Source organism: Pseudoliparis swirei, chromosome 20 (genome assembly GCF_029220125.1).
Source record: "Pseudoliparis swirei isolate HS2019 ecotype Mariana Trench chromosome 20, NWPU_hadal_v1, whole genome shotgun sequence".
NCBI classification, from domain to species: domain Eukaryota; kingdom Metazoa; phylum Chordata; class Actinopteri; order Perciformes; family Liparidae; genus Pseudoliparis; species Pseudoliparis swirei.
The window spans coordinates 7,021,944-7,038,480 of NC_079407.1; the positions used below are offsets into that span (position 1 = coordinate 7,021,944).

Consider the following 16,537-nt stretch of genomic DNA (forward strand, 5'->3'; position numbering starts at 1 on the left):
GTCCTGGCACCAGCACCTGAGATCAGATCATTTGTGGGAGATCAGGCCCAGGACACTGTCGCATAGCTTGTTGATGGTGACCACCACTGTGTCATCCGCAAACATTGTGTGTGGTGGAGAGCAGACTGAGGGGCTGAGGATGTGCAGCCGGGGGACAGGGTGGAGGTAGGGCGCAACCCTGGTGCATGTGTGTCAGGGATGAGGATTTGTGGTGGGCGGTCAGGAGGACCACCTGGGGCACACAGGGGTCAGGAGTCCCAGCTCAATCAGCTTGCCGGCCAGTCTAGAGGGGCTATGGTGTTTCTGGAGGACTATGGTGTGATGGTGTTGATCTCCAGCCCCCCATGGGGGCTCTGAAGATCCCCCCCCTAGTGCTGTCCAGATGAGAAAATTCTGTGCAGATGTGGGGAGAGGAAGCAAACTGCAGATCGGATCTGTTGGAGGGAAGGAGGAAAGGCCAGCCTTATCAGCCTAAGGGGGAATCAGGCAAGGTATGCGCGGGCCACCAGCCTCTCAATTCATACACATGATACGAGGTGAGCAGAGGGTGGGGGAACTGGTCATACATGTGTCAGCTTCTTGAGAGGACAACAATACGAGATCAGCCGGGAGGGCGTCGGGGACCCGCGAGACCACTGAGGCAGGTGAATTGCACAAGGTCTTCAGGTGCTAGCTGCTTACCATCTGGACCTGCAGCTTTCCTGATATGCCACCTCAACCTGCCCTGTCTGCGGTGTTCACTGTGTTGTGGTGTGTGTTCATCCTGTGCTACACCAGAACTTGTGTTGTGCGGTGTCTTGGTGGGCTCCTCTCACCGCCTGCCCTTCGCTTGTTGTTGTAGCCGCCGAGCTGCGCTGTGTTGCTAACCTCAAACACGCTGCATAAATAAGCAGGGTCCGCTCATAGCGGAATGCGATCACCATAAGCCCAGCGGCGCCTGGTGTGTGGATGGTCTGTGCTCCCCCTGGGGACCTGCTGTGCGCTCCTCTGGTCCTTGGCTTCCTCCACCGCCCTCCACCTCTGCCTTGTACTTCCTCCCTGTTGCCACTATCAAGACCCTGTTTACTCCATGGACCGGCAATGCAGGCGTTCGGATGGATTGGATTAGTCCACCAACATCATCTGCCACGGATGAAATGCTTTTAGGACTGGTGGGTATATGGTTTTAGTTTGGGAGACCTATGGGGCTGCTTCCGTTACCGGGCGATAGTGTCCGTCTGGATCTGCTATGGATCATCATTGCTGGATGGACCGCGATCAGCTCAGGTGTAGACGAGGTTGTATCAGAGCCCCGATCGCCGACACGGTCCTCGCCTGTGGCGTCTCCCTCGATACGCGCTTCCCACCGGGACAGAAAAATGTTCGCGTGGTCTTCGGGCGCGACGGCCGAGGAGACGAGCTCTGATCTGATTGCCTGGCGTGAACTCCCGAATGGGTTCTTTTGAATGGGCGTGTAGATGTGCTTGAACGACGTTTGGTAGCTTTTTTTTTTCTTTCCCTCTTTTAGCAGGCTAGCACCAGTCCCGTTAGTGACCACGTGAGCCATGCCGGTTAGCCACATTAACATGGTCCATTAAACCACAATGTATGTCGGATAGGCGCTCTGTGATTGTCTGTGCGTGGTGGTGGCAACTGTGCTGGTATGTAGCGGGGGCCGGCTGAATGGTATGTGATCGGCCGTGGTGATATGGCATTGAATTTGAAATACATCTTCCATTTTTTTGTATTGTAAAAGATCTTTCACTGTATTGTATTTCAAATGCATCTTCTCTTGTATTGTATTGTATTTTTTGGTTTAATCTTGTACTGTGATGCATTTGAAATACATCTTCCATTTTATTGTATTATGAAACGATCTTCCACTGTATTGTACTTCATATTCATTGCCATTTTATTGTATTGTATTGTATTGTTTTCTTCTGTCATTGTATTGTATTGTATTGTATTTACCTGTAATTGTATTTGTTTGTCCACGCGACCCTAATGGATGGATGGATGGATGTATTTTATTGGAAGAACATCAGCCATTGGCTGTCCAATAAATCTTAAATTGTTCCCTGCACTAAAGTATTTTCCTGTCTCTTGATTATTTTGTTTAAAAACACGTGTATTAAACTTAAAGATATGCACAACATACATGACGGTAAAATCAAACCTTTATTGGAAATATATTAACATTTGTGTAACTGATTTAAACAATAACCGTAATACAAACTTAGTTTGAATACAAAACAGTATTCTGCACCAAATAAATAATAATATTAAATAAATGATTAAGAAATTTTCTGCTAAAATGCCAATATACAGTAACATCATAATATATATCCAATATATATATAAAAACAACTTTTACCAGTTTTTAAATAAAAATCTGAATTTTAATTAGACAGTGCCTTGCCTGCTGACTGGCGTTTTCTCCAATGCATTTGTTGTTACAGCATAATGCTGTGCTGTACTCGCTTGATGGCGATTAACGCTTTCAATGGCATTTTTCCAATGACTAAAAACACCTAAGCTACAGTATGATTCAGTGAATTAAAAGCTGACGTGATGGAAATGTTCAGGTAAAACCTGCATGTGGAACTGAACCACGGGAACATAATACAAATCATTTCAAAGAAGTGGTTGGTAAAGGTACTCTCTGTGATGATGGTAATACAAGTTCAGGAACATATAATAATACTGATGAATCAGCAGCCTTGGGGATAAAGGTAAGTGAGGCTGCGCTGCTGGAAAGAAGTAAAGACAAATGTTGGCGTTCAGCTTTTTGCTGCAGACAATCGAGTTAAAACACATTTGTCTGAGGTCAAAGGTCATTCTGCAGAGCACCAGTCCCTTTGCATGAGATATATTCTGCACCGCCTTGAACTCAACCAGCGCTCACTGCATTTTAACACTCTCCAATATAATCACAGCTCTCACATAAGCACCTGTATTATTAATCATTGTCGAAGGAATCAATATCTCATCACAATATCAACACTATATCAACACTATATCAACGCTATATCAACACTATATCATCACAATATCAACACATATCAACACTATATCAACACAATATCAACACTATATCAACAAGCCAATACAACTTCAGAGTATGTATTATTGGGTGAATCAGAATTAATGTTTCCTTGTGGTTTTTCATCAATAAATGAAATATCTTATTGAAAATGAACTAAATATGAATAATAATAATATAATAGACTACTGTATGGCAAATAGAAATACGAGCGCCTCAAAGCTTTTTGTGTCAGTCCTCCCCACACCTGGTGGCGCTGTCTCGGAAACCGTCATATATTTTTCTAGCACACGCATGCGCAAACGGTCTGTTTTCAAACGAGTGGAAGGAAGCGGCGGGGGAAGAAGTGTCGCATTTATTATTTGTCACGTTTATCTTCAACCTATATTGTTTACCCCAATGGATTTAGAAACTGCAGCATACGAGCCTGGATTTGTGGGGATACGGTTTTGTCAAGAATGGTGAGTTTGCGGCCAAATAGGGTATTTATAAGTAACACGAGCTAGATAGCTTGACGCACGTTAACACAACGTTATTTTAATGGGGGGGAAAGTCTGGATGTACCACTAAACTAAAGATTGTTTTCCAGTAACAACATGTTGTACCCGAAAGAAGACAAGGAGAACCGGATCCTGCTCTATGCGGTAAGTATCTGGGACCTGAGCTGGGTAACAGCAGGACCTGAGGTCATCCACGGTTGACCATATTAAAAATGAAAAGTTACGAAGTTTCTTCAATCTCAAAGTTGACCACTGCAGCAATTCGTGTCTCTGAAAACATGGATTACCGTAGTGATATTATACATGCCTGTACAGTCTCAAAACCCCAGTCCTGTGATAGGATTGTTGCTTCTTTTATTGAGATAGATGCAGTGAGGCAATGAGCATAAATGCCCATTGTTCCCGTTTAATAATAATAACAACATGTTGTCTTTTTATTATACTCAACACACAGTGCAGAAACTGTGACTACCAACAAGAAGCGGACAACAGCTGCATCTATGTCAACAAGATCACCCACGAGGTTGAGTAAGTACAAGACAACACAGGGCTGAATGAAGAACTAAGGACTTAATTTTTGGGTGCACGCTGTGTCCTTAACTCTGGGTGTGTTCTCTGTGAGAAATAGGCTTAAAAGATGGAGTTTGTGTGTGGTGTTTCCTGCTTGTTTTGCATCCACGACATCTTCTTAGCCCTCAACCAATGCAAACATGGTCTTACACATCAAGTTAAATGCATTCTCCAGACACTTTTCCAGTACGGATGTCCTGACATTTAATGGAATCTTCCTAAGTAATTTAAAGAGAATCCCTTGATTTTAATTGTGCACATTCAGACGTTTACAATGGTCAAAATAAATGTGGAGTAAGAACACAGAGGTCTAAACATTTGTAATAGGTCAACGTTGGTAATGCCCGAGACAGTAAAGCATTACATTGCATATTTTCCGTATGTAACCTCAGTCACTTGACGGCTAATAGTTGGTAAGTCATCCAGTATCTTGCTTCTCTCTTTCTCTTTCTCCAGTGAGTTGACACAAATCATTGCTGATGTATCTCAGGATCCAACCCTTCCGAGGACAGAGGACCACCCCTGTCCCAAGTAAGTTTTCCCAGAGTTAATCGACCTCTGGGGCCCCTAATTGTTCATATCTTTTATTTTAAGTGAATATTTATTGTGTTGTTAGAGTGGCGCAAAATTCAGTATTCGGGACAGAAAGCCAACTTTGTTTTCGTGGATTTTATTTAATTTTTGAACCACCAAAGAGCAAAAATATGTCTCCTTCATTGGAAATTCACTGCAACAAGCTTTTATAAACTTTATCGTGCATAATGTACGAACAAACTATCCCACTACAGAAACGGAGAGAAACTGGTTTCTCATTCTCACTATTTTCTGAATATTTAGTGGGAATTTTGCCCCTTTTTTCACCAGCCATGTTCTGAGAATAATTCTTAAAATTTGCCTAGATGGATGATCGACTTTCTTCACCAGCAACACATTCACGTCAGCACTTTCCCTTCTTGAACTGGGCCAGGAAACGTCCTTTTGGACTTGACCCCTGATTATGTAATGAGGGGTTGTGACATAAGGCGTTATAGATTTCCAACCATGTTCTCCAACCATGTCCACCCAGATGCGGTCACAAGGAGGCAGTGTTCTTCCAGTCTCACAGTATGAAGGCTGAGGTAACTACAGTCATCTTTTCAACATACAATACATGACCTGTAGTTTTAACGTGGTTTGTCTAGGGAAATGATTACAAGCTTTTTCAGTGAGGAAATACCTTTTCTTGATTTATAAGAAACTGAATAGAAGATCTAAATTCTAATATGTTATTGTGTTTCTCCTGACAGGACGCGATGAGACTGTACTACGTCTGCACGGCCCCTCACTGTGGACACAGATGGACAGAGTAAAGCCAGTGATGATGACGAGGGCTCACATTTTCCTCGACAGTGTTGCTGTTCACAAAACGCTGCAGCTCAGATGGAGTTCTTTCTTGACTATGACTGTGGGTTTCTTTTGTCAAACAGCAGAGCTGCTCATTTTTGTCGACCCTGAAATTGTCTTTGTTTGATTGCCTGCAGTTGATCAGACACCATCTTGTGAATATAATGTATTAATACTTTTTTTTATAGCATTTGTCTTTTTTTAAATGTGTTTTGTTAGATTAAAAGAACTAGTTGTTTTAAATGACTGAGTATTTAATGAATACTAACATTATTAGACACACCCATGCGTTTGGTAGCATGGCCATCTGTTCTGTGACTCGTGTATACAGGATTATACCGCTCCTTGTTTCCTCCCACTCTAAACACACACACACACACACATGATGTAAAACTGGTGCAACTGGTTTCCACCATAAAACTTCACATGAAGCAGTCATGCCTCGTTTGCGGGAAAGAAAAGGTCACCGGTTTCCCGTCTCAATGTGGAATATTGAGCGTGTCGATTGCACTTCCTTCTTTTTCAACTGCGTATATTCCACACAACCCCTTTGGGAAGTAGATTATTATTGGCCAACATGACTAGTTGGCACATAATCTGTGTGCTGATACATCCACATGGAAGATTAAGGAAGGTGTACTTGCCGTAACCACGCCTCCTGATACAGGCTTCTACATAAGGTTGGAGCCCAGTCCGCTGCATTCAAAGACACCTGTGTGCCTGGGAGATATGGCCCAAACAGGTAAGAAAACACTGATTACTTTACACTTGCAAGTCGTGTTTTAATTGTCCCTGCAAGTAACATTTGATGGCGTCCACCAAGTCATTCATTGTAATTATGCTTTTGATTTTTCTTCAATTGCTTTTTAGTGAACATTGTTTCAAGGCAGCAGTGGGGAGCCACTGCCCCTAAAAGTAAGGAGACCCTGAAGGGCTCTGCCCAGAGAGCTATCATACACCACACCGCCCTCCCAAGATGCAACAACGAGAAAGAGTGCAAGAGCCGCCTTGCCAGCATTCAGAGAACCCATGTGAAGGAAAGAGGCTTCGACGACATCGGGTATAAGTGAGTCGCTTGGACAGTCGGGGAATGTCATGTTTCAAGAGATGGACGTGCGTGCACTGGAGGGGATTTAGTTCTTCGATAGAGGATCCTCAACCATCCTTTCTGTGTGCTTCAGTTTTCTTGTCGGAGAAGACGGTACAGTGTATGAGGGCCGCGGCTGGGGTGTGGTAGGGGCACACGCCAAAGGCAGCAATCATGACTCAGTGGGGATTGCCTTCATGGGTAATTTTAATGGTATGTGCAACAAACATTTTTTATTGTGCAATAAGAAGAGCACATGCATCACATGTCTAGGCAATATCAGAAAAACCTTCAGAATGGTGTTATGGAGTCCGATATGATAATGTGACGTTGCTTTATTTTCAGTTGAAACGCCGAGCACAGAGGCGCTGTCGTCTGTCAAACGGCTGCTGCAGTCCGGAGTTCGTGAGTGCTTTCTAATCCCAAAGTTTTCCGTGGTTGGGCACCGAGATGTGGGCCGGACGGAATGTCCAGGAGGTCAACTGTATGCTGCCCTGCCACAGCTCAAGGGTTGCCAATCGCTTTGATGCAGGGATGGATTAACGAACGGGCCTACCAGGCCCAGGGGCCCATGAGCTCAGGGGGCCCCTAAGCCAGAGCCTCCGCGCGTGACGTCGCTGTTATTACCTTCGCATTGAAAATGCCGGAAGGTTATGTTTTGATCGCCGTGTATTTATTTATTTATTTATTTGTATGCGTGTTATTCGCAAAACTCAAAAAGTATTGAACCGAATCGCATGAAATTTGGTGGGATGATTGTTTATTATCCGGGGACCAGTTGATTAGATTTTGTGATCGATCGGGTCAAAGGTCAAGGTCAAAGGTCATGAACAGGTCAAATCTTCTTGAATCACATGGAATTTGGTGGGATGATTGGTTATTATCCGGGGACCATTTGATTAGATTTTGGGATCAATCGGGTCAAAGGTCAAGGTCAAAGGTCATGGAAAGGTCAAAATCTTTTTTTTACCATAGCACGATACATTTTTGTCCAATTGGCATGCAACTAATGCCAAAATGTTCATAATTCAATGCCCAATCTTGTGATATGCGAAGGTATGCGCTCTACCGAGTGCCCGTTCTAGTTAACATTGTATTGATATGAATATGATGATATGACACGATGCGCCGTAGCCGGTATATGCTAGGCTTAAGTCATTCATGTCAGTAACAGGGCCCCAATAGTCCTACTGAGGGATGGATTACCGAACGAGCCTGCCGGCACCAGGGGCCCGTGAGCTCAGGGGGCTTTTGCACTACACATACACTATGCTGATCTGCACTACATGTTTAGCTTTACCTTTTCTTGCTTCTCAGTTACAGATTTTTGTAAATAGTTAATTTAAGAATTTAATAAATTATCTTTTGAATTCAAACCTTAACTCGGTGTGGTCTCCCTATGATGTTATTTCCACTTTGAGCCGTGTGGTTGTAACGATTACAAAAGTTATTCGTTGAATACATATAACCGAAGTCCCTGCTATCATATAATTTGCGTTATGTTGTCTGCTCAGCTCCGGTATCGTTGTTCCATACGGACTGTTTTGTTAGCGATGTTTGTTTGTTTTTTGCAGGGGGGGGGGCTTGACACGTCCAGGCCCAGGGGCCCGTGGTTTCTTAATCCGTCCATGCTTTGATGGCACACAAACCTTCACCAGTTCAATCAAATCACAGATTTGGAATAATCAGGATGAAAGGATGAACAATAACTTAATATCTTGAAAACTAATGGTCCAATACATTTTTTCTTTTAACCTTTTCATTTCTTTTACATTTTTTAAAATAAATCTCGGCTGTCCTCTGAACTCGGGGAAGGTTTGGAGTTTCACAGCCTGTTCCAGCAGAGGGAGCCATCATACGGGGTGAAGTGCACAATGGATGTAAGTCAATGCACTTACATTCACTTAAGGTAAAAAATGGTCCCAGTAGCTCTTACTTATTAGATTACATTCTATCAATATGTCACCGTGCTACTCTTGAGTTATAAGTGCAATATTAATATGTTTGGCAATACATTTTACTTAAGAATACTATATGCATGATATTGGTATTAATGGACAAGGGGTGTAAGCTTCACGTTCACATGGGTTTAACCCTGTGCTGATGCTTTGTTAATAAATGCAATGTTATCAGCAATATTGTGGCTATCCCATTTATTTTATTTTACTGGTGTGATGATTTCTCTTTTTCGCTCATCCTCTCCCACAGAGGACTCCGTTAGAGTGGCGCTTGCTGCTTACTTACATCAGATATTGATGAAATATACTTTGCTAAACTGTGGGCCTGCAAATGTGTCTTTGCAAGCCCCGTGTTTTCTAAATGTCCTCAGTGAAAAATCACTGTGATAACAACCAAAGACATGATATCAAATATTAAACCGAGAGGAAGAACCAAGGGGATTACAAGTGTTGAGACAACAATGTACGCTTTCTGCAGTGCCTGAAACATTCCCAACAAGTGCTCACTTGTGCAAAGCAGGGATTAGCAGGGAGTCCCCTATCAGATAGACTAAGAGAAGGTATAATAACAGATTATATGTGCAGCTCCGGTCGGCACGTCTGATGTCTGGCATGTGAACTGTAAAAGACCCAGCGTAACAGTTGATTGATAAGAAGTGTCCATATCTTGATAGAAGTGCTATGTGGGAAAATGTGAGCACATGCCACTCACTATCTGGTGAAGGCCAATATGTTAGTGTCAGGATGCAGTATGGCTGATGTGTTTAGATATATATGTCCGGGTTTACTTCATTTTGAAGGTTTTTTTCTTTCTTTTTTTATTTATGTAAAAATTAAATGGACTGATTGCTTCTTTGACCACTCAGAAAGCAATCTACATGTTTCAATAAAAGTGACCTTTAAAAAAAATACAAGATAATCAAAATATGTTTGTGAATTTTGATTTACCAGAGATTCTCAGAATATTCCCTTTTTATTCCCTCCGATTTGAGTATGACCAATATGCTGCAGGATCCCTGAGAAAGCTATCAATGGAAATAAAAGATTTAAGTGAAACGTATGAACGAGCTATTTACTCCCAGTATGATGCAATGTTTGATTTCTTCCTTCAGCTGTCTCACTGTTGATGAAAGGGAAGACATTTAGCTTCAGCATTAGGGAGCAAATCCAGTGTGTTCAAAAGCTTTGGGTGAAAATAAGTGTGTGAGAGCTTTGATATAGGCCATGTCACAGAATGCAACAACACAAGGCTCCTCCCCACACTGTAAAATGTAATAAGTTAACTTTACTTGAAAAAGGTGAGGAAACCGATTGCCTCAAATTTTCTAAGTAAAGTAGCTCAATAATAAAGTTCTTAAATTAAAACTAAAAATAAATGAGTTTCGGCAACTGAGTAAACATAAGTTAAATCAACTCGTATGTCAGTTCAGACAACTTAAAAGATACGAGTGAAGGTAACTTAAAAATCTTTAAGTATGTAATAAGTTGACTTTACTTGAAAAAGGTGAGGAAACCGATTGCCTCAACATTTCTAAGTAAAGTAGCTCAATAATTTTAAGTTCTTAAAGCTAAAAGAAACTAAGTTTAGGCAACTCATGTAATTGCAGTAAACATTAGTATAGTTAACTTAACAATTATTAGTTAGGTTAACTTAAAAAAGACAATTTAAAAGATCCAGGTTATATTAAGTAAACAGTACTAATAAGAACTAGTTAACTTTACGAGTCAATGAGATCCCACGACTTAGAAATAGTGAGGAAACCGATTGCCTTAAAATGATCAAGTAAGCTGAACTAAAAACTAAATTGTTGAAACAAAAGAAGGAGAACAGTTACAATGGAAGACAAAGTTTATTTAGAAGAACACATGTTTTAAAACTCAAACAACGTGCTTAAAACGCTGAACATGTTGCCAGATTAGGTTTTGTAACGCAGAAATATGATGAACACAGCGTTTTCGGCATTTGCTCAATTTCACTACAGAAAAACAACAAAAATAGACATTTTCTATAAAAGAGTTCTATTGGTGATAGAAGGGTGAAGTTCTCGGGCCTGACTGCACATCATGAACACAGTCCATTACGGCATCAGTAGATTTTTGAGTGATTGTATTTTAGGGTTTTTGGTCCAAGTGAGAGAAGCACTCTATGAATAAATTCAGAAGGTGTTCCTCACTCGTTGAGGATACTCTAAATTCAGGGGTAAATAAGTCCGAAGAGTAGCCACACGGCACGGGGAAGATTATCACGGTCACCCATCACGACTGTTCCTCCCAAAACGATGGCAGTAGTTGAAGACTCCAAGTCCAGTGAGTGAGGAGGCCACGATGTCTTCAGCACCGTCAGGGTCCCAATGGAGGTGTGGGACACGTCCAGAAGGTCATCAGAGTCCTAATAACAAGAGCAGCATAAAAAACACAATTACATGTCAAATTTCACGTTGCATTTCTATGGTAGAACACACAATGGTTACTTGGATTTTGATATTATTAGATAATCAAGTGAAAGATGGTCAGGAGTGAGTGCGATGATAAATTCATTGATCATGTGATTCACTGAATGATTGCAAAAGCTAATAATAAAGAATATGAATTATCATATTTACAAATAGGGATGATATTGGAATGGAACAACAATAATAGAGCAAATGTAAACAACAGAATGTAGAAGGGCCTGAGAACAGGTTGATGCAGTTGCATCACAACAAACCCCGATCAGGACCCTTTGGTGGCATCTGCTGTGTTTCCATAGGGTCAAGTCGAAGCTTCACGCCATCCTAAACTCACACCTTCAATAAAGAAAGACCAAAGTTTAATACGTGGGCAACCAACCATATTCGTGGTAAACATCCACATTTCTTTGTCACTGCTGCTTCTGGGAAATGTGCTCCTACCACAGGAGGCTGAACAGGTACCTACCATCTTCAGCCGTCACACCTGCATCATATTGGCTGCTCCTGAACCTCCTGTGGCAGTCGAGCGAGCATATTGCCCAAAAGCAACACAGAAATAGCGATAATGTTACAAGTGAAAACCCTTTTTTGGTAACAGGAGATATTAGTAGAACCCCTCTACCATCATGCAGACATGTGAAGGTGTACAGATACCCATTTAGGTGTGATATGATTTGTAATTCTTTATTTTGAAGGCCTTTGGGTTTTGAATGGGGCGACTAGAGAGCTGCAACTGGACCCGACTGGAAAGACGGGAGATCCCACTAAAAGGGCCCCAATCAGGGATAAGTGAATCAATAAGTATAGAAGCACTGATTGGAAGAGAAGTAGCCAATACCAAAAGATTAACAGGCAGAACACATGAGACAGATTGGGCATCCTGTGGTGTGGAATTAAATAATTTTGACTAAAGTCTTCTTACAAATTCTTGAAGAAGTCTGCGTTGTCATCTCCAAGGATGACGGTTGAGCCACGGAGGATGCTGTTCACCTCCCAGTCACATCTGTACTCTAAAAAAATATTTTAAACACACACAATTCACAAGTGTTAAAGGACAATCATTTGACAGCTCTGCATGCAATGCTGTGACACTACTTTATTAACCACATAAAGAAAAATGACTGCTTCGAGAAACTTACCCCAGGTGTGACTTGTTGCAGATATTCAAGTTTCTGTCGCGACACTTTTCCCCCTCTGGGTCTTGAACTCCCCCCCCCCTCCCCCCCGGCTGGCCCTCCAGCAGACAAGGCAAACGTTATGTGGCCCTCTTAGGAAAAAGTTTGGGGACCCCTGGTTTTGACGGTCTAGCTAGCTCACATTAAACGCTTCGTAAAGTTAACATTCAACTACGAATATACATATGAACAATATGGCGAAGATACGACGATGTTTACTAAGGACATGAACGGCAAAACGTTATTGAGACGCTGAAACTTACCTTAAAGTAACTCGCACACCTGCACTGCCTTCTCGCTGCCGCCAATCCGTCTCCGCCAAAGAACGTCTTCAGTGGTCGACTGCGCATGCGTATTCGAGCCGAGTGCTGCCGAGTGCGCCCGAGTTTCTTCCGAGTCCGCCTCACTCATTTTTTTAAAGTAAAGCTTACTTGAGATAATAAGTGTAATCACTTCACTCACCAAAAAGTGTTCTTTACTAAGTTTCTTAAAGTAAGGTCAACAAAGTAAGCAGAAATGAGTAAAGCTCACTAATTTGTTTAAGAAAACTTTACTATTACATTTTACAGTGCAGGCCAGTTTGCATCCCTTTCGGATCCTTTATCAATTGTGCAGTTATAAGCCGGAGTGTTACTCCTGACACCTGAGTGTAAAGTGTGTATAGTGCCACTGAGTGTATCTTTAGTTGTCTTTTTACTTGTTAAGTATTCACTTTGTATTAACTGCCCTTCAGTAAGTCTCTCTCTCTCCCTCTCTCTCTCAGCCACACAGACCAACACTCATAATAATCCTGAATCCACTTTGCTTGCATTTATATGGAAAATCCCTAAATGAAATTTGAAACAAGTTCATTTGGGGAAGTTACCCAAGTGATTTCAAAATAAGAGCAGCCAACGTGTTTCACAGCATTGAGACACATTTGTATTTGGCAATAACAGGTAAGGTGGAATCCCCGTTCCCGATTATCCCAACAACAACAAATATCCAACATGTTCTGTTCTCGCGTTTCACTCTGTTGCTTTAGGCCTTTTACCGACACGATCGTTACACCTCTTACTCCATAGCATTCTTGACAAATGGTGGTGTCAGCGGATGTGCACAGAGAAGAATAGACACAACGAGAGGTGAGGTCCGCCCAGAGGGCAAGGCCCGTGTGGGAGAGTTGAGTTTCATGAGTCACGGATGTGATATAATTAAACCCGAGAGTTCACCCATCAGTCACTCGGAGTGACAGCTTTTCATCCCGGGTTCAAACGCCTTTTGTCACGCCCCCCTCCCTTCAACGTGATGCTCCACTTGTTGTAGGTAACTAAGCGCTGAGCTGATCGTGCGCATTTGTTGTCCCGCTGTCCAGCCAGTGCGTCTATATTGGCTCTTCCCCCCTTTGAATCAGCGCATCTTCGCTCTGTGAGTTCCGTGACGCGCTCTGCTCTGCTCAGCGGCGCCTCTGAGGATTTTACGTGTGGCTTCCACCTTTTTAGGATGGAGGACTTGAAAACTTCGGAGCGTTTTTTCCACAAGTCCTCATTCAGCATCAGCAGCCTGCTGTTGAGAGGAGATGGAGTGATGGGGGACACGTCAACTTCTCCGTGCCAGAAACTGCGCTCCGCACATCCCGAGAACACCAGTACAGAGGCAAACTCTGGCAAAGGAAAGAACTCCGAAACCCCCAAACTGCGCACCAAAGGAGAAATCAAAACTGTGACTTCAAATGGAAAACGAGAAGGCAATAATGGCGAATCAAAGAAAAGCGGTGCAGCAGAAGAAAGCGTAAAACCTGAGAAACCTCCTTTTAGTTATAACGCGCTCATCATGATGGCGATCCGCCAGAGCCCGGGACGACGGCTCACGCTCAACGGCATCTACGAGTTCATCATGGCCAACTTCCCATACTACCGGCAGAACAGACAAGGGTGGCAAAATTCAATAAGGCACAACTTGAGTCTGAACAAGTGTTTCGTGAAAGTGCCGCGCCACTATGATGACCCGGGTAAAGGCAACTACTGGATGCTGGACCCCTGCAGTGAGGACGTCTTCATCGGCGGGACATCAGGGAAACTCCGGAGAAGGGTCTCATCTGGCTCCAGAACAAAGAATGCACTAAAAAGGGGAGGAGGTCGTCTGATGTCCTCCGGCACTGCAACCAGCGTGACCTTGGCCTCAGCGGGTTCATTTTACTGGCCGGTGCCGCCGTTTCTGCCTCTCCAAGCGCCAGTGCGCACTAACCTTGGCGCAGGGACTTATTTGAGTGCTCACCCTCGCTTCCCAAACCACGCCACGTCGATGGTTTCACAGCGGTCCCGATTGAGTGCGACACGTGTTGCAGACGCCGACCGGTTCGTGCAGACGCACCAGGAGATGTCTTACATCGGGCTCAGTTGCGCGCAATCGCGACGCCATCAGATTGGCACCGCCTGCACCGCTTTCTCCACATCCATCCCTGCATGCACCCTGCCGCTGTCGGATCCGTACTCTTTTAACATGATCTCCGGACAGGCCAGCTACTTTTACTCTCACCAAATACCGTGTGCGGCGACGTTTAGTCCGTGCCAAGAGGAGTGCGCCACGTTCAAGACGTCTCCGGGACCATTCCTATCCAAGTACGGCCACTCAGACCTCGGGGGGTTCTGTCATGACTTTCCAAATTACTGCCCTCAAGTCAGTTCAAGCCCACCTTCGTCTTGGAATACAGAAAAATAGAGTAACAGTCACAGTGCGCAGTTTACAAGATGTCTGAGTTGAGATCAAAAACGTTGAATAAAAGGCCAGAGCGTTAAAAGCTGCAGATTGGAATTTGTTTAGTTCATGAAAGGCCTGGTTCGTGAAATAAATCCCGCAATATTTCCCCAAGAATGTCTTTGTATTACATTGACAGGTATCTTGATTGAAATTGGAAGTGTTTATCTCTTCATCGCCACAAAGCGTGTGAAGCATAAACAACGAGTTCGAGTCTCACAGACGCTGATATTTTCACAAAGGCTTCTCGCACACAAAGCCATTTCCAAAATTGTGTAACAATATGTATTTGCGCATTGGTTTGTTATTTTAAAATGAGTCAGTATTAAGGACATGGTCAAATGAAACTTGTTTTTTATGTAATAAATTGCCACTGTTAACTGAGACTATTCCTGTTTTAGAAACAATGATGTCAACTTTACTCATTATTTATTTCCACATATATGCACTTGCCAATATATAAATTGAGTGATGTTTGAGCGCATGTCAGAGTTTTAGGCCTAATATCATTTACCAACAAAATACCATAAAATGTCATTCTAGAAATAAATTAAATTAAAAACAAATTCATCATTATGTCTTATTTAATTCCCGAGCATGTTGATCAAGACTGTTAATGAAGTTCTGATTTAGTTCCAGCAAACTTCTTACAAATATTTGTATTCCACTGAGGTGAACTCGTTCTGAAATATATAAAGGTATTATGTATTTTTTTTAAACACGTTTAAATCTAATGCATTTATTGTCTTCAACTTTGATTTAAAAAAGGCATTACTATTTTAATTAGCCTACAGGTAATTAAACGATAAATAATGCATTTCTAATTGTGTTCTATTTTCACCTCATTAAAATCTACTGTGGTTGATTGTTCTTAGTTGTGCTATTATTAAATGTTTCACTCTGGAGATTGGAGCCCCCACACCAAGGAGGATGGACTTGTTCAATTATTTTGAATAATTTGTGAAGTGTCGGAAAAGGAGGTCTCTTCATGGACACGCTGTGATCCGCTAATGTTTTTGTATATCAGTTCAAATGTGCACCTGAAGCATTCCTTGTTCGCAATCGCAGACTGTGATGTAACTTCAACAGACATGACATTTACAGTCCCGCTGATCTTATTGATCTTTCTTGTGTTTCACCCGCCGCTGACTTCCCTTCCTGTTCAACTTTCCCTCACCTCTGCAGTCATCCAGATATGTACATTCATAAGGAAATAGATGTATGCGGATAAAGATTACAGCTGCTTTCTGGACGGCTGCCTCCGTGGGACAAAAGAGTCTCTCTGTAGAGACCCCACACAGCCCGTCACCTTCCCGGGACTGGGACCGGTCACATTCACGAACCGCCTGCGGTTAATGCAGACTGCATGGGCTGGATCAGGTTCAGGTAACATCAATGCTGGAAAACTCACACTCCAGATACGAAGATAGTAATATTTTTCATTACTTGCATGAGTAATTGTGGTCGCAGAAAACAGAGGACATGCAGAGCTATCAACAGGTTTATAATGCTAAGATGAGTTGTACCCTGGGGCAGGAATGAGAAGATGTTTGCTGTTGTAATAAATAAGCATCTCTTTTTTTGACAGCTCTACAGATAACAGAGATAAATCACCCTGCTAATACAGAGTATGCTTTCACTTGACAGTTGGATTAG

The 16,537-nt window shown here is 42.6% G+C and overlaps 3 protein-coding genes and 1 long non-coding RNA gene across 5 annotated transcripts; 3 read left to right on the forward strand and 1 right to left on the reverse strand.

Moving 5' to 3' along the window:
- The first annotated feature begins 3,361 nt into the window (after positions 1-3,361).
- polr2i (RNA polymerase II subunit I) lies at positions 3,362-5,718 on the forward strand. Of its 2 annotated transcripts, none has more exons than XM_056441918.1 (6): positions 3,362-3,483; positions 3,612-3,666; positions 3,977-4,050; positions 4,549-4,623; positions 5,159-5,210; positions 5,379-5,718. In XM_056441918.1, the coding sequence occupies exons 1-6, from the start codon at positions 3,422-3,424 to the stop codon at positions 5,439-5,441; spliced, it is 381 nt and encodes a 126-aa protein (XP_056297893.1). In that variant the 5' UTR covers positions 3,362-3,421; the 3' UTR covers positions 5,442-5,718. The 2 variants fall into 2 exon arrangements, with proteins under 2 accessions (XP_056297893.1, XP_056297894.1); XM_056441919.1 differs by having other exon boundaries at positions 3,406-3,483; positions 3,600-3,666.
- Positions 5,719-5,808: 90 nt separating this feature from the next.
- Positions 5,809-8,700, forward strand: pglyrp5 (peptidoglycan recognition protein 5). Its single transcript, XM_056441917.1, has 4 exons — positions 5,809-6,217; positions 6,346-6,541; positions 6,657-6,775; positions 6,908-8,700. Exons 1-4 carry the CDS (start codon positions 6,205-6,207, stop codon positions 7,087-7,089), a joined length of 510 nt encoding a protein of 169 aa, XP_056297892.1. The 5' UTR covers positions 5,809-6,204; the 3' UTR covers positions 7,090-8,700.
- A 1,651-nt stretch (positions 8,701-10,351) lies between these two features.
- Positions 10,352-12,556, reverse strand: LOC130210969 (uncharacterized). The gene is made up of 4 exons (XR_008834897.1): positions 12,409-12,556; positions 11,893-11,980; positions 11,228-11,306; positions 10,352-10,909 (listed from the first exon to the last, which is right to left on the reverse strand). It is a non-coding gene; the product is annotated as an uncharacterized LOC130210969 (long non-coding RNA).
- Positions 12,557-13,627: 1,071 nt separating this feature from the next.
- On the forward strand, positions 13,628-14,845 carry foxg1c (forkhead box G1c). Its single transcript, XM_056440306.1, has one exon. It carries the CDS (start codon positions 13,628-13,630, stop codon positions 14,843-14,845), a length of 1,218 nt encoding a protein of 405 aa, XP_056296281.1.
- Positions 14,846-16,537: the final 1,692 nt, after the last annotated feature.